General features: G+C 44.5%; 1 protein-coding gene across 1 annotated transcript in view; it reads right to left on the bottom strand.

The window, feature by feature from the left end:
- Nucleotides 1-26197, bottom strand: part of pgm5 (phosphoglucomutase 5) — a 294643-nt gene that overhangs the window by 30996 nt on the left and 237450 nt on the right. Inside the window, exon 7 of the mRNA XM_048527372.2 lies at nt 21049-21164. Coding sequence (XP_048383329.1) covers nt 21049-21164 — 116 coding nt within the window. The remainder of the gene's footprint in view (nt 1-21048; nt 21165-26197) is intronic.

The raw sequence follows: 26197 nt of genomic DNA, 5'->3' as shown, positions 1-26197 counted from the left end.
ATATTCTAGATCTCTCTCCCTAACAGCAATGTGGTAGCATCTACACCACGTATCCCCAGAAGCTCTCCAAAGACACAACCCATCACCATGTTCTGAAAGATCACTAATGATAAACAGCAAATGCTGGCCTTGCCAGTGATGCCAATGTCTCAAGGATGAATAATAAAGGCAGGCCCATGGAATGGTTCATCCGCAATAATAGGATGATAATCAATGCCTACATCAATCCTAGTGGTCACCTTTGGCAAATATCATATCAACAGTTAGAAAAAGACAGAATACAGAGAGTCATTTCACCATTGCTGCTTCTCCATGTACTGATCTTTCCTGCTTTACACTGTATATCTTGCACCTTAAAGAAAAGGTACAGGATTTTCAGTGACACCACTGGGATTAAAACAACAAGCAAGATTAGATCCAGAAAGGGTTGCCTGCAATAAGACATATGAAATATTAGGCAATGAATGCACTGATGTCAGTTGAGTCCTCATTACCCAATACCAGATAGAGAATATGCAGCTTGTTACATTATGTTAATCAATAGCACTGATGCTAAGCTGCGTGTAAAATCTTCTGAGTTAAAATTCTCATTTCAGAGACATGAGAGCCACAAATACTAAACTGGCACCCCCAGTGCAGTTCTAAGGGAATGTTGCAGACAGTTAGAAGTCCATCAGCAATGTCTGTACTAAGGAGAGCTTAGAGGGTCAGTACTGAGAGAGTGTTGTATTGTCAGAGAATCATACTGTATAGGAGCACCATACTGTTAGAGGGTCAGTACTGAGTCTGTACTACATCTTTGGAAAGTCAATACTAAGGCAGTACTACACTGTCAGAGACTTAGTACTGAGTCAGTCCAGATGGAGTGCTGCAATGATGGAGGATTAGTACTGAGGGAGCATCACACTGTAAGAGAATCAGTACTAAGGGCACACTGCACTGATGGAGGATCAGTCCCAAGGATGTGCTACACTGTCAAAGAGTTAGTAGTGAGAGTCAGTACTGCATTTTCTGGGTAAAAATAATGAGGAGAACTGCACTGTCACACTGAGGGAATGCTATATGATTAGAGGGGCTATATGGAAGCAGTGCATTATCAAAGGGCCTTTACTTTGCGAGCTTTATTACTGTCAAACAGCCATTACAGAGGGAATTCTGCATTTCTGGAGGCTCAGTACTGAGGGAGCACTGCATTAATGGAAAGTCAGCACTGAGGTAGCAGAGGGTCAATATTGAGACAGCATTAGTGAGGGAACACTGTGCAGATGGAGAGTTACTGTTAAAGAAGTGCAGCACTAACGGAGGTCAATGACAAGAGGGTGCTGCACCATTGGAGCTTTAGCACTGAAGGCACACATAACTATCAGAGAAGGTCGGTATTGAGGCAGTGGCTGAGCTATTAGATAGTCAGTGCTGAGACAGCATTACATAGTTGGAATGCTCAGTACTGAGGGAGAACTACACTGTCAGAGGGCCACTACTGCAGGAGTGCTATATTATCAGAGCGGTACGACAAAGGACAGAATGTAACCATGTCTGGGACTGAAAGTGAGTTCGAGAGTGACAGTCAGTTAAGGTACTAAAGTGAGGTGCCAAAAGGATAGTGTTGGTATCATTTCATAGGCTTTGATCGCAGGGTATTAATAGCTGGAATCCCCAGGGCTATGACTATATCAAGAACATTTCAATTATCTTCACTGAGAGTGAACTCAGGTGTAGAACGTAGGGTCACCTGAGTCTCTCACAGAGTGCATATCCTCTATTTCATCCTCCTTCATATGTTTATCTACCTTCCCTTTAAATTCCATCATGCTATTTTGTTTATTCTGTCATGGGATGAAGGCGTCACTGGCTAGGTCAGATTTATTGCCCATCTTCAATTGCCCAGAGGGTTGTTAAAAATCAATTACATTGCTATGAGTCTGGACTAATGTGTAGACAGCTTTCTTCCCTTAAAGGCATTAGTGAACCAGATGGGTTTTTCCAACAACTGACAATGGATTCACGTCATCGCTAGATTCGTAATTCCAGATTTTTACTGAATTCAAATTCAAAGCCATCTGCTGTAATGGGATTCGAGCACAGGTCCTCAGAACATTATCTGGGTCCCTGGGTGAATAATCCAGCGATGATATCATTAGGCCATCACCACCCCATCCATTCCTTGTGATAGTGAGGTCCCTATCCTCGCCACAATATGGGTAAAGAAGTTTCTGCTTCTTTCTCAACTGCATTTATTAGTGGCCACCTTATATTTATGATCCCTTAGTTTTCACATCCGAGGTACAGACTGAGATAAATACAAAGCCCTATGAAATGCAAGTCATGATGTGGAGATGCCAGCATTAGACTGGCAGGAACAAAGTCAGATGTCACACAACACCAGGTTGTGGTCCAACAGGCTTATTTAAAATCATAAGCTATCGGACCACTGCTCCTTTGTCAGGCGACTTCATGAAATACAAAGCCTGTGAGGTCTAAGTTTGGAACGTTCATGTCTAAAAGGTTTCTGGGAACAGTGCGAAATTGTAGAGTTGTGGGCTAAAGGATGAATATTGGAAAACTATGAATGATAACTGAGGAGCTGGGAATGTTGCTGTGGGACTGTTCCTCAGAAGATTAGAATACATCAGAGTAGTAGGTCAGATGAAACCTGCATTAAAAGAGGGTTTGATAGGTCCAAAATCTCTGTATCATATCCAGTTATATATAATTACAGCATTTGCTCATTGTGACTTGCTGGATGACGATTTGTTTAATTCAGATTAATTGCTGCTGCTTTGCTGGTTTGCACTGCTGCAAGGCTCACATCATGACATCAGCACTTTGCAATTTGCAAAACCGGCAAGCTGTAAGTATTCTGACAAAAATGGAAGAGTTTTTGAACTATGCTGTCAACGCACTGGCTAGATGCCGAAGAAGCAGTCTCCTCAGTGGCTCATTAAGGATACTTCTATCCTTTTATAGCAGCAGACTTTGAAGAAACATTTTTAGTCTGTCAGGGAGGCATCAAGGTCTGCAATATGATTGTGCTAAATGAGCACAGCACAAATATTTATACCAGGCTTTTAGATATATGTATAGCAGCAATTCCAACATCAGCTCTGCGTAGCGAGATGAAAGATAAAGTATATTCTGTTGAAACAATGTTTAATTGAACTTGTATTACATAATTGGCACCAATCCCTGATTTTACTTACTGACAATTGTGTTCTCAGCTTGCTAAGCCTAAGTTCTGGAATTCTCTCCCTATATCTCACCACTTCTCTCTTTCTCTTTCTCTTTCTCTCTCCTTCTTTCAGCCACTTCTTAAAAGTCAACCTCTTTGACCAAACTTCTCATTGCCTGTCCTAATATGTCCTTTTTAGTTCACTGTTGATAATGGTCCTACAAACAATATCTTCTCATTTGAAAAAACAGCTATATTAATGCACTTGTTGTTCAAGAATTATTCTACATTTGGTCAGCTTTATGTAATGACACTGACCTCTGCCTGCTACACACTTCACTCAGATACCTCCCAAATGCCTCTGTGCTGTCAGATTCCAATTCAAACATCCAAACCCGTATCTCAAAATATCTTCAGAGATAATGGGAACTGCAGATGCTGGAGAATTCCAAGATAATAAAATGTGAGGCTGGATGAACACAGCAGGCCAAGCAGCATCTCAGGAGCACAAAAGCTGACGTTTCGGGACTAGACCCTTCATCAGAGAGGGGGATGGGGGGAGGGAACTGGAATAAATAGGGAGAGAGGGGGAGGCGGACAGAAGATGGAGAGTAAAGAAGACATGTCCATCATGGGCCTCCTGCAGTGCCACAATGATGCCACCCGAAGGTTGCAGGAACAGCAACTCATATTCCGCCTGGGAACCCTGCAGCCATATGGTATCAATGTGGACTTCACCAGTTTCAAAATCTCCCCTTCTCCTACTGCATCCCTAAACCAGCCCAGTTCGTCCCCTCCCCCCACTGCACCACACAACCAGCCCAGCTCTTCCCCCCCACCCACTGCATCCCAAAACCAGTCCAACCTGTCTCTGCCTCCCTAACCGGTTCTTCCTCTCACCCATCCCTTCCTCCCACCCCAAGCCGCACCCCCAGCTACCTACTAACCTCATCCCACCTCCTTGACCTGTCCGTCTTCCCTGGACTGACCTATCCCCTCCCTACCTCCCCACCTACACTCTCTCCACCTATCTTCTTTACTCTCCATCTTCTGTCCGCCTCCCCCTCTCTCCCTATTTATTCCAGTTCCCTCCCCCCATCCCCCTCGCTGATGAAGGGTCTAGGCCCGAAACGTCAGCTTTTGTGCTCCTGAGATGCTGCTTGGCCTGCTGTGTTCATCCAGCCTCACATTTTATTATCTCAAAATATCTTCTCAGCTTGTTGTAGCATGCGTAGCAATGGAAGAGAATGTTTTAATATCAATCCAAGTCTAGCAGTCAGAATAATATGTTTATTGATCTTTTGTTTATTCCGCACTTTACCTGTAATGGTCAGGGATGCTCCTGCCCTTGGGGTCAGCTGGGTCCCCACCCTTCATCAACTTCAAATGCAAAGTGTAAACACTACATAATGACAAAGTGTGTGATGAATCTGCTCACGGCAACAACAGCTTTCACTTACGTCATGCCTTTAACATGGCTAAGAATGTCTCCACAGGGGCATTATCAGACAAAACAAAATTGTTACTGAGTCACATAAGAGGACATTAGGACAGGTAACTGAAAGCTTGGTTGACAGTTAGCTTTTAGGGAATATTATAAAGCACGAGAGAGAGGTCGTGAGATATGGACAAAAAGTTGTGGGAACTCCAAAATTTAGGGCCCAGGCAGCTAATGATGAAGCATTTTAACTTGGGGATGCGAAACAGATCTGGTAGACAGTGGAAGGATATGGAGATCCTGGAGTTCCTGAAGCTCAAGAAGATTGTAGAGATACAGAAGGAGCAAGGTAGCCAAGCATGAACTTTCAAACAAAGGCATGGATTTTAAAATTAAGGTACTGCTGAACTGGAAACAAAATCCTCCAAATTTGATAAGTGAGAAAGTGGTTATTTAGGAAACATGGCTTTGTGTTACTGTAATAATTAATATTCAGCTATCAGAAACCAAAGGGTAGAAAAACAAAAGAAATGTTACTTTTTTATAAAAATTCCAATACGGGTCCAACAAACAGATTTTGAATGATTCTGGATCCAGTCTAATGGTTGGTGGGGGACACCAATGAGCGAAATGCCTGAGGCTCAAGCTTTTCATTATTGCTTTGGAATACTGTATTTCATATGTAACCAGCTTTAATATAATATCAGACAGTGAAGTTACAGTGTGAGCCAAGCTGTTCTTTTATGAATAGAGTGTGGTGGGCATTTAGCCATGTGTTATGAAAGCAAAATGAGAAAAGTTCTGTTACATCCTTTGTACAATACTGTATGTCTTTCAATCATTTCATTGGTCTCATGGCATCAGAAGGGTCATTGTTCACTCCCTGTAAAAGCATCACAGAACTTAGAATGATCACCCTGCGTAATCCATGTATTTCAGAATCCCATGGTAAAATAAGTGAAAAAATAAGCCACAACACTAGACCATAGTGGTAGCAGTAAGACTTCAATAAAAATAAGCCATAACACTGGACCATAATTGTAACAGTAATACTGCAACATTAAAACAAAAAAAACTTGGTATTGTCGTAGAGTGTCAGTACTGAAAGCTGTGCCCTCCTGCGTTTGTACAGAAACTTGCAATAAGTAGCACCATTAATGACCCACAAATTGTGAAATTAATCATAAAGTTTAAGTTTTTTGCAACTTTTAACCTTAACAGAAAAAAACTAATGCAGATTAAACATGAGTTAACAGACAAATAATGCTTCAAATGAAATATTAATTTAAATCTTTGACGCAACAAGGAAACATTGTCCTTCAGCATGTATATCTTTCTAGCTATACAATTCAATGATATACTGTTCTTCGCTCATGCAGACTAAGTCAGGAGCCGTACCCAACAACATTCATACCATGATAATAAAATGTGAGGCTGGATGAACACAGCAGGCCAAGCAGCATCTCAGCAGCACAAAAGCTGAGGTTTCGGGCCTAGACCCTTCATCAGAGAGGGGGATGGGGAGAGGGAACTGGAATAAATAGGGAGAGAGGGGGAGGCGGACAGAAGATGGAGAGTAAAGAAGATAGGTGGAGAGAGTATAGGTGGGGAGGTAGGGAGGGGATAGGTCAGTCCAGGGAAGACGGACAGGTCAAGGAGGTGGGATGAGGTTAGTAGGTAGATGGGGGTGCGGCTTGGGGTGGGAGGAAGGGATGGGTGAGAGGAAGAACCGGTTAGGGAGGCAGAGACAGGTTGGACTGGTTTTGGGATGCAGTGGGTGGGGGGGAAGAGCTGGGCTGGTTGTGTGGTGCAGTGGGGGGAGGGGACGAACTGGGCTGGTTTAGGGATGCAGTAGGGGAAGGGGAGATTTTGAAACTGGTGAAGTCCACATTGATACCATATGGCTGCAGGGTTCCCAGGCGGAATATGAGTTGCTGTTACTGCAACCTACGGGTGGCATCATTGTGGCAGTGCAGGAGGCCCATGATGGACATGTCATCTAGAGAATGGGAGGGGGAGTGGAAATGGTTTGCGACTGGGAGGTGCAGTTGTTTGTTGCGAACTGAGCGGAGGTGTTCTGCTAAGCGGTCCCCAAGCCTCCGCTTGGTTTCCCCAATGTAGAGGAAGCCGCACCGGGTACAGTGGATGCAGTATACCACATTGGCAGATGTGCAGGTGAACCTCTGCTTAATGTGAAATGTCATCTTGGGGCCTGGGATAGGGGTGAGGGAGGAGGTGTGGGGACAAGTGTAGCATTTCCAGCGGTTGCAGGGGAAGGTGCCGGGTGTGGTGGGGTTGGAGGGCAGTGTGGAGCTAACAAGGGAGTCATGGAGAGAGTGGTCTCTCCGGAAAGCAGACAGGGGTGTGGATGGAAAAATGTGGTGGGGTCGGATTGTAAATGGCGGAAGTGTCGGAGGATGATGCGTTGTATCCGGAGGTTGGTAGGGTGGTGTGTGAGAACGAGGGGGATCCTCTTAGGGCGGTTGTGGCGGGGGCGGGGTGTGAGGGATGTGTTGCGGATGTGTTTACGTCCAGTCCTGTACACCTGCATTCCGCATGGAGATGGCCTCACGGCCCTCCGCTTCTTCCTGTCCCGCAGGCCCGACCAGTCCCCCTCCACCGACACTCTCATCCGCCTAGCTGAACTCGTCCTCACACTCAACAACTTCTCTTTTGACTCCTCCCACTTCCTACAGACTAAGGGGGTGGCCATGGGCACCCGCATGGGCCACAGCTATGCCTGCCTCTTTGTAGGTTACGTGGAACAGTCCCTCTTCCGCACCTACACAGGCCCCAAACCCCACCTCTTCCTCCTTTTCATTGATGACTGTATCGGCGCCGTCTCTTGCTCCTCAGAGGAGCTCCAACAGTTCATCCACTTCACCAACACCTTCCACCCCAACCTTCAGTTCACCTGGGCCATCTCCAGCACATCCCTCACCTTCCTGGACCTCTCAGTCTCTATCACAGGCAACCAGCTTGTAACTGATGTCCATTTCAAGCCCACTGACTCCCACAACTACCTAGAATACACCTCCTCCCACCCACCCTCCTGCAAAAATTCCATCCCCTATTCCCAATTCCTCCGCCTCCGCCGCATCTGCTCCCACGATAAGACATTCCACTCCCGCACATCCCAGATGTCCAAGTCCTTTAAGGACCGCAACTTTCCCCCCACAGTGATTGAGAACGCCCTTGACCGCGTCTCCCGTATTTCCCGCAACACATCCCTCACACTCCGCCCCCGCCACAACCGCCCTAAGAGGATCCCCCTCGTTCTCACACACCACCCTACCAACCTCCGGATACAACGCATCATCCTCCAACACTTCCACCATTTACAATCCAACCCCACCACATTTTTCCATCCCCACCCCTGTCTGCTTTCCAGAGAGACCACTCTCTCCGTGACTCCCTTGTTCGCTCCACACTGCCCTCCAACCCCACCACACCCGGCACCTTCCCCTGCAACCGCTGGAAATGCTACACTTGTCCCCACACCTCGTCCCTCACCCCTATCCCAGGCCCCAAGATGACATTCCACATTAAGCAGAGGTTCACCTGCACATCTGCCAATGTGGTATACTGCATCCACTGTACCCGGTGCGGCTTCCTCTACATTGGGGAAACCAAGCGGAGGCTTGGGGACCGCTTTGCAGAACACCTCCGCTCAGTTCGCAACAAACAACTGCACCTCCCAGTCGCAAACCATTTCCACTCCCCCTCCCATTCTCTAGATGACATGTCCATCATGGGCCTCCTGCACTGCCACAATGATGCCACCCGAAGGTTGCAGGAACAGCAACTCATATTCCGCCTGGGAACCCTGCAGCCATATGGTATCAATGTGGACTTCACCAGTTACAAAATCTCCCCTTCCCCTACTGCATCCCTAAACCAGCCCAGTTCGTCCCCTCCCCCCACTGCACCACACAACCAGCCCAGCTCTTCCCCCCCACCCACTGCATCCCAAAACCAGTCCAACCTGTCTCTGCCTCCCTAACCGGTTCTTCCTCTCACCCATCCCTTCCTCCCACCCCAAGCCGCACCCCCAGCTACCTACTAACCTCATCCCACCTCCTTGACCTGTCCATCTTCCCTGGACTGACCTATCCCCTCCCTACCTCCCCACCTATACTCTCTCTACCTATCTTCTTTACTCTCCATCTTCTGTCCGCCTCCCCCTCTCTCCCTATTTATTCCAGTTCCCTCTCCCCATCCCCCTCTCTGATGAAGGGTCTAGGCCCGAAACCTCAGCTTTTGTGCTCCTGAGATGCTGCTTGGCCTGCTGTGTTCATCCAGCTCACATTTTATTATCTTGGAATTCTCCAGCATCTGCAGTTCCCATTATCTCTGATAACATTCATACCATGTTCTTGATACCATTGTGATCAGCAAGGCACACTTCAATGAACAGGCCCTCTGTCAGGTCTTGACAGCATGAAATGGTGCAATATTTCTGTGCTTCTTTTCAGCTGACTAACAATTAGGAGCTTGGTCCATTGTTTTGTTACTACCTCCAGCAAAATATTAGCCATTAGAGTCACCAAGCTATTCCACAGCTCTTCAGATTCCAAACCTTAACTAGCTTGCAGAGTGCCTCAAATAGCTTCTTTTCTCCTTCTTTCTCTGAACATAAAAAGTGACTACTTTTGAGAGAAATGTGATTCTTCTCTTTCCAAGAATTCAACAAACACACCTCTTGTGTCTCTGCTTACTTTCTCTTTGTGTCTGCACCTATGGCTTGATCACCCTTTCCCTGCAGTATTCCTATCCTCTTCACAATACTGCCTTCTTCGCTTGCCTTGTATGGCTTGTATCTATGCACTGATTGCCTTCACCACCCAGCTCCACAGCTTGTTAGCTCTCCTTTGCGAGTTCACCTCTCTTTCAAGTTTGCCCTGCTTCCAGATTAAGAGCTCCCAGATTACAGGTACCAGTGTTTCTTATTCTTCAAAAAAAAATTACAATTTACCCCTTTGGAATTGGTGAAAATCAATCACAGGTTCCATAGAATTTTTAAAAAGCAATTACTGCTTCTGGGCCAAAGATTGCCACAATTCCCAAAGAGCTTCACAGAGCTTATAAAACAGGAAAATGATACTGGGCCTAGTAAAGAGACTTTAGGATGGAGAAAAAATACTGCTGAATAAGGACATTAAAGAATTTGTAGCAACACTCACAGCTGCTGGTGGTCCCAAAGCAAATTACGGGCAAGGAATCTTTTTTTTGAGTGTTTATCAGTGTCGTAACATAAGATCCCATGAATTACAATGTGAGAATTGATTGAGAGACAACTACTGTTCAGGACACTGGGATAGCTCCTTAGCTGTCCTTAAAAATAGTGCCACGGGATATTTTACATCGTCCTGAGAGAGTAAGTGAGGCATCAATTTAATGTTGCATCCAAAAGACTGTGTTTCTGACCATGTAGTATTTTGTAAGTACTTCAGTGTAAGCTTAGATGGCTTTGCTTAAGTTCTGGAGTGTAACTTGAAACTACAAGCTCTGATTTAAAAGAGACTGCTGCGAACTAAACCGCAGTTGCAATTAATGGAACCAGGGTTGGTAGATAGAGTTAATATACAGATCCATTATTTATGTGAACGATGGAACAGTTTTGGTAGGGGCTGGAAAGCTGGACATTGTCCCAGTATGCCTCATCTGCCCTCAAAACTAAAGCATCTTATTAGCATCTGTTTTAATAAATCTGTTCTGCAGGTGAACAGCAATTAACATAGATTTAGCATGGTCCCTTATATATGTACTTGATAGCTTAATTAAGTAAGCATCTACTGTTTCACTGGTACAGGAGCACCACTGTTACGGTACTGCATCAATGAGTTCAGAGGTCTGGACTGATCATCTAGGGTCTTCCATTTACACACCCCTACTGGCAGATTTGAAGGTTGCAGTTGTCATCTTAATTGTAATGTTTTAATAATCATTTGTTCATGAGAGAATGATTATCTCCAATGGGTTACTTTATTTAAAAAGTAAAACACATCATAAGTTATGAACCAGACATTACATTTGATTATTGCATGACCTGCTTGTAAACCCAGAACAGAGTAATCGTCAGGCAGAGTTGCAAAATTGTATACACACAGCACATGGAAGTGAATTCTCTTAAAGACAATGTATACACAAAACAAGGGGCAGATAATACCTGAAAAGTGGCCTTTTGCCTTTCTGCCACTGCCTGTCATAAAGTTTACTGTTGGACGGGGAGTTATCATACAAGACCCAACCTTTTGGGCCTACTGAGAGACTTAACTGGAAAATTAATGGTCATTTAAGGGTCTTATCCTTTGCCACCCACACTGGTGGGAAGCCTGTGCCACACATGAAACTCACAAAGTTGCACGGGTTGATGTTGAATAAGGGAGAGAGGATAAACTCCTTTGGGTACAGCAGAGGTAACACACCCCAAAGTTTCCCTTCCTAAAATCTATCCTGCCACTGGCATCTTGAGCCTGGATCCCAACCCCCTCAATCTGGCACAACCCAGACAGGCCCAAGACCCCGGGCCTACCTGGGGTACTCAGCATGGTGGGACAGCCTGTGGCCACTGCTCCTGATGGTGCTATTGAGAGTACAGAGCTGCCAGCCCTGAATTGGCTAGAAATATTAAGGGAGCCACCTTCTGTACAGAGTCTTCTGTTAACATTACTCCCAATGTTAAATTGCTATGGGACACTCTTAGGATCATGAGCAGCACCCTTGTTTTAGCTGATGGCAGTGTAGTGCTGGGACCTCAGAATCCTGTAATATCCAGCCTCAGAGTTCAAAATGGAGAATTTGTGTTTAATTAAGTAACAAATATGGCGTGAAAAACTCATCGTTGCCATGGTGATCATGAAACTATGGATTAATGTAAAAAAATGTATCTAGATCATTAGAGATAATGGGAACTGCAGATGCTGGAGAATTCCAAGATAATAAAATGTGAGCCTCACATTTTATTATCTAGATCATTAGTTTTCTTTAAGGAAGCAATATTCCCAATACCTACCCAGTCTTTCCTTTCAGAGACCTCAGACCCACAGCAATGTAATTGACTCTTAACCGTCTGAACACAGTAGGCTAAGCAGCATCAGAGGAGCAGAAAGGTTAATGTTTCAGGCCTAGACCTGAAACGTCAGCCTTCCTGCTCCTCTGATGCTGCTTGGCCTGCTGTGTTCATTCAGCTCTACACCTTGTTATCTCAGATTCTCTAGCATCTGCAGTTCCTATTATCTCTAACTCTTAACTGTCCTCTGAATTAGTCTAGCAAGTCATTGTATTGAGTGAGGATGGGCAATAAAACATTAATCTTGCCAGCTAAGCATAAATCTCTGAATGACTGAGAAAAAGTTATTTTTGTGATACTTGTACACTTCTCTTTGACTTGTTCTCTCACATTGTAAGAGTCTTATATCTGAACCTTTGCTGTACTTCTTAGAATAAAAACAAAACTGTGCATTTCAGTCACCCCTTTCATAAGCTCGGCATTCGTCAATGGATTTAAATTAGTGAAGTGTAGTCACCTGAAATAGAGGGGAAGTTGGTAGCCAATTTGTTTGTTGCAAACTCTACAAACATCAGCACGATAATGAACACATAATATACCTTCTTACTCATTTTGATTGAGAGACAAATACTAATTTCGGAAACTGGCAAGAAATCCTTTCCCTTCTTAGGACTAGTCTTTTATTTCCACCTGATGATTCACGTGGGACTTTGGGTTTCTAATAAATAATATCATTCAGTATCATCAACTTTATTCTAACATTGAAATGCGGGCATGTGAATTATGGGTAATAATTATGTTGATGTGATACACTCACCAAAATTTGCTGCCTATTTCAGACAAAGACAATTTGAACATTTGGATTTTCATCAGTCAATACAAGTCCAGTGTAATGGGAGGTAGAGTGGAGACATCAGTGCAGAAGATGAGGCAGAAGCATTCACAGCAATCTCAACCTGGAGCGCTGAGTGGATGATGCTTTCTGGCCTCCTCCAGCATTACCCAGCCAGTCTTTAGCCAATTTGATTCACTCCACATGATATAAATAAACACTTAGAGGCAATGGATGCTGCAAAGGCTGTGGGCCCTGATAAGGTTCTGGCATTAGTAATGAAGACTTTCGTTGCAGAACTTGCTGCACTCCCAGCCAAGCTGTGCCAGTACAGCAACAACACTGGCATTTACCTAACAGTGTGGGAAATTGCCCAGGTAGTTTCTGTAGGCAAAATCCAGGACAAATCCAGCCAATTGCCGCTCCATCAGTCTACTCTCAACGTGTGGGAAGTTTTCACATTTTCCCTATATCTCTGTGGATTTCCTCTGGGTGCTCCAGTTTCCTCCCACATGCAAGGATGTGCAGGTTAAGTGGATTGGCCATGCTTCATTGCCCATAGAGTCCAAGGATGTGCAGGCAAGGTGGATCAGTCATGAGAAATACAGGGCTACAGAGACGTAAGGCGGAGAGTCTAGGTGAGATTCTGTTCAGAGGGGCAGTGTGGATTCAATGGGCTGAATGACCTGCCTATACACTGTTGTGATTCTATCATTTTATGATTCCATCATCAGTAAAATGATGGAAGATGTCATCCACAATGCTATCAAACAGCACCCCTCAGCAACAACCTGCTCAGTGATGCCCAGTTTGGGTTCTGCTAGGGGCACTCAGCTCCAGACTTTATTTCAGCCTTGGTTCAAACATGGACAAAAGAGCTGACTTCCAGAGGTGAGGTGAGAGTGTCAGCTCTTAACACCAAGGCTGCATTCAACCAAGTGTGGTAGCAGCCTGGTAAAACTTGAATCAATGGGTATCTGGGGGCAAACTCTCTGCTGGTTTGAGTCATACCTGGCGCATGGAAAATGGTCATAGCTGATAGAGGTCAGTCATCTCAGCTCCGTGATATCTCTGCAGGAGTTCCTCAGGGTACTGTTCTAGGCCCAACCAGCTGCTTCAATGGCCTGCCCTCCATCAAAAGTCAGAAGTATGGATGTTAGCCGATAATTGCACAATGTTCAGCACCACTTGCGACTCCTCAGATACTGAGGCAGGCCACGTTAAAAAACTGGACAATTTCCAGGCATGGGCTGATAAGTAACAAGTAACATTTGTGCCTCACAAATACCATGTGATGACCATTTCCAATAAGAGTCAACCTAACTATCACCACTTGGTTCAATGATGTTAGCCTAACTGAATCCCCCACTGTCAACCTCCTGGTGTTATCAGTGACCAGAAACTCAACTGAACTTGCCAAATAAATACAGTGGCTATAAGAGCTAGTCAGAAACTAGGAAAACTGCATTGAATCGCTCACCTCCTGACTCTCCAAAGCCTGTTCACCATTTACAAGTTACAACTGTTGAGTGCGATGGAATACTCTCAACTTGCCTGGTTGGGTGCAACTTCGAACCACTCAAGAAGCTCAACACCATCCAGGAAAAAGCAGCCCACTTGATTGGCACCACATCCACAAGAATCCACTCCCTCCATCACCAACATTCAGTAGCAGCAGTGTGTACTATCTACAACACGCACTGCAGAAACTCACCGAAAATAATTAGAAAGCACTTTCTAAGCCCATGACCACTTCCATTTGGAAGGACAAGAGCAGCAGATACATAGGAACATACCACCTGCAAGTTCCCCTCCAAGTCACTCACCAACCTGACATGGAAGTATATCATCTTTCCTTCAGTGTCACTGGGTCAAAATGCTGGAATACCCTTGCCAGCAGCATTGTGGATCTACCTACAAGCATGTAGATTGTAGAAGTTAAGAAAGACAATTCACCACCATCTTCTCAAGGGCAACAAGGGACAGGTAATAAATGTCGGTTAGCCAGCGGCACCCATAACTCAGGACAGAATAAAAATTGAATCAACTATGATCTTATTAAATGGAGGACCAGGCTCAAAGGGTCGAATAGCTGACTACTGCTCCCAAGTCCTATGTTCTTAATCTGTAGTCTACTACGGGTTTTTCTGTGTGCACAAAATATTTCTTTGTTATTGTTCAACATCTGGTTCAGGCAGAGTTCCTTAGAGATGTCACAAACATTTGGATAAAATCACATCTGTGCTGCTTAGCTGTGAGCAAATTATTCTCAGCATGTTTTATGGTAACTCCCTAATTTCATATTTTTGCTATATCAGGAATGTATCGCAACACATAATTAATTAACAAAAACAGGTCTGTATTTCAGTTAAACTAATCAGTTAAACTAATTTTGAAAGAATTTGTTTTAGCGATTTTTATCTGGTCTGTTGTAAAGGGAATAGCTGACTCAAATTTTTCAAATGAAATATTAAAATTGTTCACAAAATCAGTTCCAATTTCAGGAGCTAGGCAATCCATACCGGCTGAACTTGGCTCGCAGTCTGACAATGTTGAGATTAAAAATTCCCAGTGGCTGACGTGGTGCCTACTCCTTCCTGAAATCTCTCTACTTCTCTCTCCTCTTTTGAGACTCTCCTTCATCTGTCTCCTCATATCTGTCATGTTGGTAAGTTTGTGCTCAGTAATGCTCCTGAGATCACCTTGAAATATTGTACAGCATTAAGGGGACCGTATAACCATATTGAGAGGGTGACCTTTTAAATGAGGCCAGATTGCATGTTGAAGTTAGTAAATGCCAAGTCCTAGCCACTCACATAGATTTAAGATAAGCAAACTATTTAGCAGAGCTATCCATAGCACTGTCTATCTCTCCTGCATTAAGAGCTCCTTCTATTTGCCAACCAAAAAGCGATCACTATTGTCAGTGGTAGGGTCCTTAAATTAGTTTGTAGTTGCAAGCTCTTTTGACTGAAGGAGGCTGGAAGGAATAGTGTACATTTGGGCCTTTAAAAAAAAACTAAAGACAGGTAATTTAAACACACCAAAAAGATGAGCAATATTGTTTATAACTTAAGCCATCTATTGTTGCACATCTATTGCACAATAAATTCACCAGAATGATACCAGGGCTAAAAGGATTAAAGTGAGGGACAAGCTACATTAAACAGTCTCACATGTCATTAAAGTTGGATGGCCAGTAAGTGTTTGAACTGCATTCATTTAGTGTTTACAGGATTTTTTAGGGTAGGCAGACCATCTGTTTCCTCTGAACTAGCACAAGGAGGAATAAACTTAGAATTAGAGCCAACCTCATTAGAGATGATGTCAAGAGCATGTCTTGACCCGAGGATATTGTAGAAATCTGGAACTCCCCCTCCACCATACAGAACAAAAAAGTTGGCAAGAGGTCAACTGAAAAATTTCAAAACTGAGACTGAGATAGTCTCATCAGTCAAGTCTGCTCAAGGCTGAGAGACCAAGGTAGGTGGATGAGATTAAGTTACAATCAGCCATTGCTAACTGAATGACAGAACTGGTTCGAAGGGTTGACTGGCCTTTTCTGCTCCCAGGATAACTGATCTGTTCCACATACTTAAACAACGAGCAAAAAAGTGACATTGCCTCATAAAAAACTTATACCTCAACAATAAATAAGTTTAGATGTATAATTTTGAGCAACGAACTTTGAATAACTAATTAGCTAGACTGAATATATGGCACCTAAGGCTGAATTATGCAGGTTCGAGATCCACTCCAGAAACTTGAGCACACAAGACTATGCAGACACACCCCATACAGTACTGTGGGAAGGCAGTATTGTCAGAGGGGCATCAGAAAAGGTATGGTGGATAGTGATGAGACAGCACTACACTGTTGGTGATGCCATATTTTAGATGAGATGTTAAAACTGCAGGTCCACCTATCCGTTCTCTTGTGAAGATAAGCATGCCGTGGCATCATCTTGAAGAAATACAAAGGCTTTCCCAACAATAACTGATAGCTGATATCCACCTCTCAAAGAACATCATCAAAATGGACGATCGGGTCTTATAAAGTTGCTGTTTGGGGAAGTATGCTGTTCGCAGATTGGGTGCTGCATTTCCCTGTTACAACAGTGACCACGCTTCAAAAGTACTTCGTTGACTGTGGACTACATTGGGACAACCTGAGTGTGAATCTGCTAAATATTTATTTTGTGAGGCAGAAGCCAGTCTGTCTTGAACATAGATTTATTAACACTCCTTCATTCAGCCCATTTGGCAGGTGGATACTTATTTTAAATAAACGCTCCAATTAACATCAACAGCTCTCAATCCTGCCTGAAGCATGTAAATATCCCTTCTCAATTTGCTCAGCAATTGCAACATTAATACTGAAGTCATGAAAGCTGCAAAGGAATGCAAATTCCTTCTTTACTTAAAGAGCTGGTAAGTGATGAAGCCTATTTTCTGTAAGGCACTCCTTCCCACAGGATATTTCAGTTGCTACCCAAAGGTTGTAGGAACAGCAACTCATATTCTGCTTGGGAACCCTGCAGCCCAATGTTATCAATGTGGACCTCACAAGCTTCAAAATCTCCCCTCCCACTACCGCATCCCAAAACCAGCCCAGCTCGTCCCCACCTCCCTAACCTGTCTTTCCTCCCACCTATTCCCTCCTCCTGCCTCAAGCTCCAGCCCATCTCCTATCTACTAACCTCATCCCGCCCCCTTGATCTGTCCATCCTGCCTGGACTGACCTATCCCCTCCCTACCTACACACACCTTTGCTGGCTCCATCCTCGCCTCTTTGACCGGTCTGACTCCTCTCTACCTATCTGCTCCTCCATCCATCTTCTATCCGCCTCCCCCTCTTTCCCTATTTATTTCAGAACCCCTTTCCCCTCCCATAGTTCTGAAGAAGGATCTAGGCCCGAAACATCAGCCTTCCTGCTCCTCTGATGCTGCTTGGCCTGCTGTGTTCATCCAGCTCCACACCTTGTTATCTCAGTTGGTGCACGTTTTGGAGCTAACTGTGCTGTTAACAAGTAAATATTTTTAATTAAGCAAAACCACAGAAACTTAGAACTAAAATGCATCAAATAACATAGGTTATTGCATAAGCTCACTCTCAAAGTCAGTTAATGTATTCATGTCCTGAGACACACATTATTTCCCAAAAGGAAAGCGGTTGCCCTAGAACAGTTTCCCTGTACTAGCTGGTACATAATAGCCTTCTAGCACTGTCACAATGATTTACAGACAGAAGCTCCAAAGAAACTCAAGCTCACAAAGTGTTTAAAAGCTACGATTTACTAACATATTTGTCATGTATAAGTTAGTTATGTGGGTGAGTGCCAAATACACACACAGATAACTGGAAAAAACCAACTCACTTTAGAACGGAAATTGATCACACATTTTCGAAACAACAAGCTCTGGGACAAAGAACACCTGATTAGCTGTGGCCCTGCTGTCCAGCTGATTGGATAGGCTTCAGCCACTGTGACAGGGGTGGGGGACCCAGAGCAGTAGGTCAGCAAGTGAAATGACAGAGGTGGAGCTAGAGACTAAAGCCAGTAAAGCTAAGAGGAAGAATAGACAGAGAGGGGTTAGTGAAAACAGCGGGACTTGCAGTCTCTTCACCATCCCCCCAGACCTCCCCTGACTGAGGACAAATGGTCAGTCCTCAGTAAGGGGCTCACCTTTGTGCCCCTCCGCCCACACATCAACGGATACCAGTCACGTTTGGACACTGAGCAGTTTTTCAGCCGGCTCTGCCTCCACCCTTACTTCTCTAACCGTGAGCCTAACCTTCCTTCAATGACCTGTTCTCCCGCCTCCAACACAAGTCCTTATCCTGGACACCACCCCAGGCCTCCTACCCTCCCTCGAACACTTCATCTCCAACTGCTGTCGAGAACATCAACTGCCAACCTCTCCACCCCTCTCACCCACTCCAACCTCTCTCCCGCAGAACGCACAGCCCTCTGCTCCAATCCCGAATTCACCATAAAACCCGCCGACTAGGGAGGCACAGTGGTACTATGGCGCACTGACCTCGACATCACTGAGGCCAGGCGCCAACTCTCCGACACCTCCTCCCATCGCCCCCCCGGATCATGACCCCATCCCCGGGCACCAAACCATCACCTCCCAAACAATCCACAACCTCATCACCTCAGGTGACCTCCCACCCACAGCCTCCAACCTCACTGTTCCCCAACCCTGCACGGCCCGCTTCTATCTCCTGCCCAAAATCCACAAACCTGCCTGCCCTGGTCGACCCCATGTCTCTGCCTGCTCCTGCCCCACCGAACTCATCTCCACCTATCTGGACTCCATTTTCTCCCCTTTGGTCCAGGAACTCCCTACCTACATCCGTGACACCACCCACGCCCTCCACCTCCTCCAGAACTTCCAATTCCCTGGCCCCCAACACCTCATTTTCATCATGGAAGTCCAGTCCCTATACACCTGTATTCCTCATGCAGATGGCCTCAAGGCCCTCCGCTTCTTCCTGTCCCGCAGGCCCGACCAGTCCCCCTCCACCGACACCCTCATCTGCCTAGCCAAACTCGTCCTCACCCTCAACGACTTCTCTTTCTATTCCTACCACTACCCAAGCTATGCCTGCCTCTTTGTAGGTTATGTGGAACAGTCCCTCTTTCGCACCTACACTGGCCCTAAACCCCACCTCTTCCTCCGTTACATTGATGACTGTATCGGCGCCGCCTCATGTTCCCACAAGGAGCTCGAACAGTTCATCCACTTCACCACCACCTTCCACCGCAATCTCAAGTTCACCTGGACCATCTCCAACACATCCCTCACCTTCCTGGACCTCTCTGTCTCCATCTCAGGCAACCACCTAGAAGCCGATATCCATTTCAAGGCCACCGACTCCCAAAGCAACCTAGAACACACCTCCTTCCACCCATCCTCCTGCAAGAATTCCATCCCCTATTCTCAATTCCTTTGCCTCCACCGCATCTGCTCCCAGGATGAGACATTCCACTCCCATGCATCTCAAATGTCCTCGTTTTTCAAGGACTCCAACCTCCCCCCAGCAGTGGTCGAGAACACCCTCGACCGTGTCTCCCGCATTTCCCGCAACTCATCCTTCACCCCCATCCCAGGCCCAAGATGATTTTCCACATCAAGCAGATGTTCACCTGCACATCTGCCAATGTTGTATACTGCATCCGCTGTATCCATTGTGGCCTCCTCTAAATTGGGAAACCAAGTGGAGGCTTGGGGACCGCTTTGCAGAACACCTACGCTTGATTCACAATAAACAACTGCACCTCCCAGTCACGAAACATTTCAACTCCCCCTCCCATTCCTCAGACGACATGTCCATCCTGGGCCTCCTGCAGTGCCACAACGATGCCACCCGAAGGTTGCAGGAACAGCAACTCATATTCCGCCTGGGAACCCTGCAGCCCCATGGTATCAATGTGGACTTCACCAGCTTCAAAATCTCCCCTTCCCCCACTGCATCCCAAAACCAGCCCAGCTCATCCCCGCCTCCCTAACCTGTTCTTCCTCTCACCTATCCCCTCCTCCGACCTCAAGCCGCACCTCCATTTCCTACCTACTAACCTCATCCCGCCTCTTTGACCGGTCTGTCTTCTCTCCACCTATCTTCTCCTCTATCCATCTTCGATCCTCACCCCCCTCTCTCTCCCTATTTATTTCAGAACCTTCTCCCCCTCCCCCTTTTCTGATGAAGGGTCTAGGCCCGAGACGTCAGCTTTTGTGCTCCTGAGATGCTGCTTGGCCTGCTCTGTTCATTGAGCTCCACACTTTGTTATCTCGGATTCTCCAGCATCTGCAGTTCCCATTATCTCTGGGACTTGCAGTCTGAAGTGCAATTGTTTAAACGCGAAGTGTATGAAAGGTAAGGCCGATGACTGGCAGCTTAAGGTTCCAGTATTTAGATGTTTCAGGTGGGGTAGAGAGGGTGGCAAAAGAGGTGGGGGAGTTGTGCTACTGATAATGGACAATATCGAAGCTGTAGGTCTTGGAGGGCTCATCCAGCAAGGCCAGTTGTGTACTGCTCAGGAATAGGAAGGGTGTAATCGGATTGATTGGGTTGAACCACAGGTCTCCCAACAGCTAGCAGGTGATAGAGGAAGACAGAGGTGGACAGATTTGGAAAAAAGAGAAAATAACAGGATTGTTGTTTTGGGAGACTTTAAAATCCCATACATTGACTGGGCCTTCCTCAGTAGCAGAAGATTGAACAAGAGGGTGAATTTGTTAGTTACACCTAGGAGGGCTTCTGAAAGCATTATGTAAATAGTTTAAGTAGGGAATGGACCTGTTACTGGACATTGAGCCTTGTCAGATGATCAAGTTTTAATGGGACAGTATTTCAGGAACAGTGATCATAATTCCATTAGTTTTACGTTACTTTTGAACATGGGTAACAGTAGTCCTTGGTCAAAGTACTAAACTGGGAGAATGTTAACTATGACAATATTTGGCAGGAACTGGGGAATGTAGGTTGCCAGTTCTACATTCGATTCCTGTCTCACTAGCATCCGCCTGTGAAATGCATCAAGTCAGTGGAAATGAGTTCCGCAAAAAGACAGCAAGTGCGTTCATTACCTGTACTAAAGCTCTCCTCTCCACACAGGGAACACTTTCCAGCATCCATCAAATTCCCAAAGAATTTCCAGCCTGTCGGTGTTTCATATACAGGAATCTTCATGACTTTTCCTACCCTATGAAAGAAAGACGTGACATATTTGTTTAAGTATGTGGACTGAACATGTGACTTAGAAGATTGTGGGTTCAAGTCCCACTTCAGAAATTCTAAGCTGGCATCCGCGATGCTTTATTAAGGCAGTGCTGAACTTTTGGTGGTGATGTTTTTGGATGAATTTAAACTGACGTCTGTTGGGCCGACATAAAAGACCCAATGGATGCTGTTCTGAAGAGGAGCAGGAAGTTCTTCCCAATATCTGACCAATATTTATCCCTCACACATCATCACCAAAAGCAGATTATGCAATCATTATCAAATTGTAGTACATTGGATCAGGCTGTGTGAAAACCAATTGCCATATTCTATCAGTACAAAAGTGACCACACTTCAAAAGTGCTTCACCATCCGTAATATGCTTTGAGATGGCCTCAAGTTATGAAAAACAAGATATAATTGCAAATCCTATTGCCATAATGTCTTCCGAAGAAGCAAAAGATTGAATTTTCATGAAGGAGTTTGGAGGGTTGATTCAGGAAGCCTGCCTCCCTTAATAAAAGGCCTCTGCACACTAAGTTTTTATTCCAAGGGTCAAGGGAAGGATGGAGTTGGGCTCACCATAGGCCCAAGGTAGCTCTGCAGATGAATGGATGCCCAGGCTGGTCAGCTGAAGTGCCCACCTCTGTTTACCAGGACATCAGCCAACTTTAATGTTAGGCCCTCGCTCATTCACCCCCTTCATTTATTGTCTCAACCCAGGCATCACACGTGCCCTTCATTCCCCCAAATAACTTCCATACTTCTTCCATGCCTCCCCCAATTCCCTTCCATGCTCCCAATGTATCTTCCACTGCTGTTCACCAATATCCACTGTGGGCAAATCTCAGGATGTCTTTGAAATAGACATTAACTAAAATAAACTCCAAACAATCTAATCTCATTCAAGGTCACCACACTGAAACATTTCTTATTTAAAAAGGCAATGAGAAAACTCCTCAATTTGATCAATTTGTTGTAAAAGGAAACAAACATCTACATTTGTAACTACAGCAAAGACAGCTACTCCTTTAATAAATGTTTGCAACTGTTAGACAAAAGGTCTGGTTCTGGATCTTTTGATACTCAACCAAGCATTCATAATGTACTCAGCTATTGCTAAATGAGTTCTCAAGCAGTGTTTTCTTCAGTTTTGGATGGATAAGAATATGCTTTTTAATGTGAAAATGGCTGTAATTTATCTTACACTTGCGTAATACTCATCAACTTACAACTGCAAGATAGAGCCTTATAATTAAATGTCGCAGTTGAAAAAACATCTAACGTGTAACACAGCATCCAACCACAGCAAAAGAACATTTTCTGTACTTCAAAGCCTGTCAAATGAAAGCATTCCAGGAACAGGTGATAGTTATTGTTTTGGTTTCCCACTTGAGAGATGGACTGAAGACTCTGTTTCTGTGCTGTATGATTCGATGACTCTGCGACTGGGATTCCTACATGTTTCACCATGTCTACTTAACAATGTCTACTTAAAGAAGAGGATAGGCTCTACTAAAATTATAGGGAGGTGTGAGCTGCCCATCACTCACACCTCCATTGCTCCACCTGCAATGCAGCTGCAGGTCACGGAGTGTTGTGTGAAAGATAACTGTCCACGCTGTTGTCTTGTGCTGGGAAAAATTGCCGGAAACAAGAATAAGGGCAAGCATTCTGGAATCTGGAGCCTGTAGACCAATTTTTAAGGGCTCCTGTGTTGCCCGAACTCTCTGAGTATCTGGGCCAATCAGTATGGAAAGATGATTTTCTACAAGATTCCATGCCTTACAGGACTGGGGCCAGATCTTAAAATTCTCTCAAACAAATTGCTGTTTGCATTAACAGTTACAATGATAGCAACAATTTAAACTCTTCATAGCTGGAACATGTGATTATTAAATATACCATGAAGCAAGGAATTTCAAGCTACCGTCAACAAACCTATACACTTACCACACTGGCTAATAAACTGGGACTACTGTGTTATGGATGCATGGCTGATTGAGATCCTCTCCATGGGGTGTATACTTTGGCACTATGTTCAGTTTTAGACACCAGACCTGAAAAAGGTACTAGCCTTGGAAAGAGCACAGCGCAGATTCACCAGAATGATACCAGACCTACAAGAGTTATGACAACAACTTGCTTGGACTGGGGTTATTTTCCATTGAATAGAAAAGATTAAAGAGTGATCTAACTGAGATGTATAAGAAGATTAAAGGATTTGATAGGATGAATAAAGAAAGACATTTTCCTCTAGTGGGGGAATGCAGTACAATGGGGCAGAACCTTAAAACTGGAGCCAGGTATTCGGGATGACACAGGAAGAACATCTTCACAACCAAGGACAGTGGAAGTCTGAAACTCCATTTCCCTGAAATAGTTATTGAGGCAAGAGATGAGTGGAAAATATGACTGCCGTGTAAAAATCTGGCAATGTGACTATAGTTTCTGGATAGAAGGTAGAGATTAAGATGCCGATCAGCCATGGCCCGACTGAATGGAAGAACGATTAAAAGGGTTGAAAGATTTCTTCCTGGTCCTAAGTATGCACGCTACTTGAAGCATGGAATTGCTGTCCCTTTCATTTATTTTGCTATCACAGAGACTTGATTCAAGAGAACCACCTCTTGACCTGTTCCAAATGTAACTGGGTTCTGAAATAATGAAGATGAACACTTTACACAATCAAAGAGGATGTTTTCCACTGTCACATTTCCGTTACACCCAGTCATGATGCTCAGAACTCAAACCATTCTTTCCAGGCAGCCTTAGGTATCAGAAGCCTGTCTTTGAAAGCTTTGTGATGAATACAATTCAGATTATCCCAAGAAGAGCGCAAATTCTAACACCCTATTCACTAATATCTAATGAAGGCGAGGTTAAAAAGAGGAAACATTTCTCTGCAGACGGAGCAATCAAACATCTGGGCTTGAAATGCACACTCTCTAGTCTTGCAATGCTTCTTGTCCATGCTTTGGTTAACTGCATACAGTTGGCAGATTAATTCCAACACTCAAATGTGTGAGCGATTGCATTTTGGTTCAAAAATGAGTAAGTCATACATTACTTGGAAAATCAGAGTTCTATTGCTGCAGAATCGCAAAGAAATCTGGGAGTACATGTGCACAGATCACTAAAAGAATCAATGCTAGTTAAAAGGCCAGCAAAAGAAACTAAACCTAAGTATTATTTCGAAAGGGATTGAACTGAAAGGTAGAGAAGTAAGTGCTAAATTTGTATGCATTGCATCTGGAGTTCTGTGCCTTGTCCTTTGAACTCCATGTCACTAAAAGAATATAAGGACACTGGAGAGTAACTCACATCTCCAAAGCTTGTCCATCATTTACAAGGCACAAGTCGGGAGTGATGAATATTCTTTGTTTGCCTGGAATAGCACAGTTCCAACAACACCCGTGAAGGATAATACTATCTAGGACAAAGCAGCTTACTTGATTGGCACTCCACCCACCACCATCAACATTCACTCCCTTCATCATCATGCACAATGTAATAGCAAGAAATACATAGGTTGTGGGAGAGACTGGAACTTGTGGGACACTGTTTTAGAATACATTTTCCAACTTAAAGAGGAAATGAGGATAACTTCTTTCCCCCCTCAGAGGGAACTCTCTTTCCCAGAGAGCAGTGGAGGCAGGGGTTATTTGAATAGTTTTAAGGAAATGGTGGATAGATCCCTGGATTACAAGGAAGCCAGTGGTTTTCAGTGGTCGGCAGAAATGTGAAATTGAGGTCACAGTTGGATCAGCGATGAGCTCATTGAATGGCAGAGAAAGCCAGACGGATCAAATAGCCTATGCACACTCGTAGGCTTTATATTTGCATGCATATTTATAAAATGCACAGCAGCAACTCACCCAGGCTTGTTTGACAGCCCCTTTCAAAAACATGACCCATGTCACCTAAATGGATAGGGGAGTAGATACGCAGGAACACCACCGCCTACAAGTTTCTCTCCAAGCCACACACCATCCTGACTTGTAAATATATCACCATTCCTTCACTGTTGCTGGGTCAAAATCACAGAACCCCCCCTTCCTTAATCACACAGTGGTGCGTTATTACCAATGCCATATGGTTGCATTGATACAAAAAGGAAGCTCAGGACTAATCTCTCAACCACAATTAGGGATGGACAAAATTTGCTGGACTGGCCAGTATGCCCATATCCCTTGGAGCAGTAACAAAGAGAAAGTGGCAGCCATGGATTCAGCAGCACTAAACGCTGGAATTTCCCACTAAATGTCTCCAGCTCTTTCATTTCCTTCAAGTCACACCTAAAACTGACTTTTTTGACCTAGCTTTTCAATACCTGTCCTGAATATCTCCTTGGTGTCAAAACTTATCTCATGCCTCTCTTGTGAAGCCTGTGACATTGCTATGTGAAGACGAGTCATTGAATGGGGCAATTTCAATCGATAAAAAACACTTGTAAACCTCTCCCTGAATCTAGAAACAAAACTGGACAATATTATATATTGTATTGTAGTCGTCCCGACAACATCAAGCTACATTCACAGATGATTTTTGCAGCATCTGATCACTCCTTTGTCTGTCTTCATCCATAATTCTGACTAAACATGTTGGCCATAAGGTGAACAAAACGTAAATCCATCACCAAGTTTAAGTAAAGAATAAAGTTATCCTTTCCAAAGTGCATTTGCATCTGAAGTACTCTATGCAGGTTTCGTCTCTACACCTAATGAGGGAACATATTTGCCATAGAGAGAATGAATGATCACTAGATTTATTTGCTGGAATTGACCTGTGAGGAGGCACAGAGTAGACTAGGACCATATTCCCTAAAGTACAGAAGAATGGAAGGTGATCACATTGAAACACTACATTTTTATGACACTGTGCAGGGTAGATGCTGTGAAAATACTTCTGCTGGTAGGGAAATCTAGAACATGGGGTCATTGTCACAGAGTAAAGACATCACCATTTTTGCCTGAGGTGAGAAGAAATACTCAAAGGGTTGTGAATCATTGGAGT

The sequence above is a fragment of the Stegostoma tigrinum genome, chromosome 3 (genome assembly GCF_030684315.1).
Source record: "Stegostoma tigrinum isolate sSteTig4 chromosome 3, sSteTig4.hap1, whole genome shotgun sequence".
Classification (NCBI taxonomy): Eukaryota; Metazoa; Chordata; class Chondrichthyes; order Orectolobiformes; family Stegostomatidae; genus Stegostoma; species Stegostoma tigrinum.
This window is presented reverse-complemented; position numbering and strand designations above follow the sequence as displayed.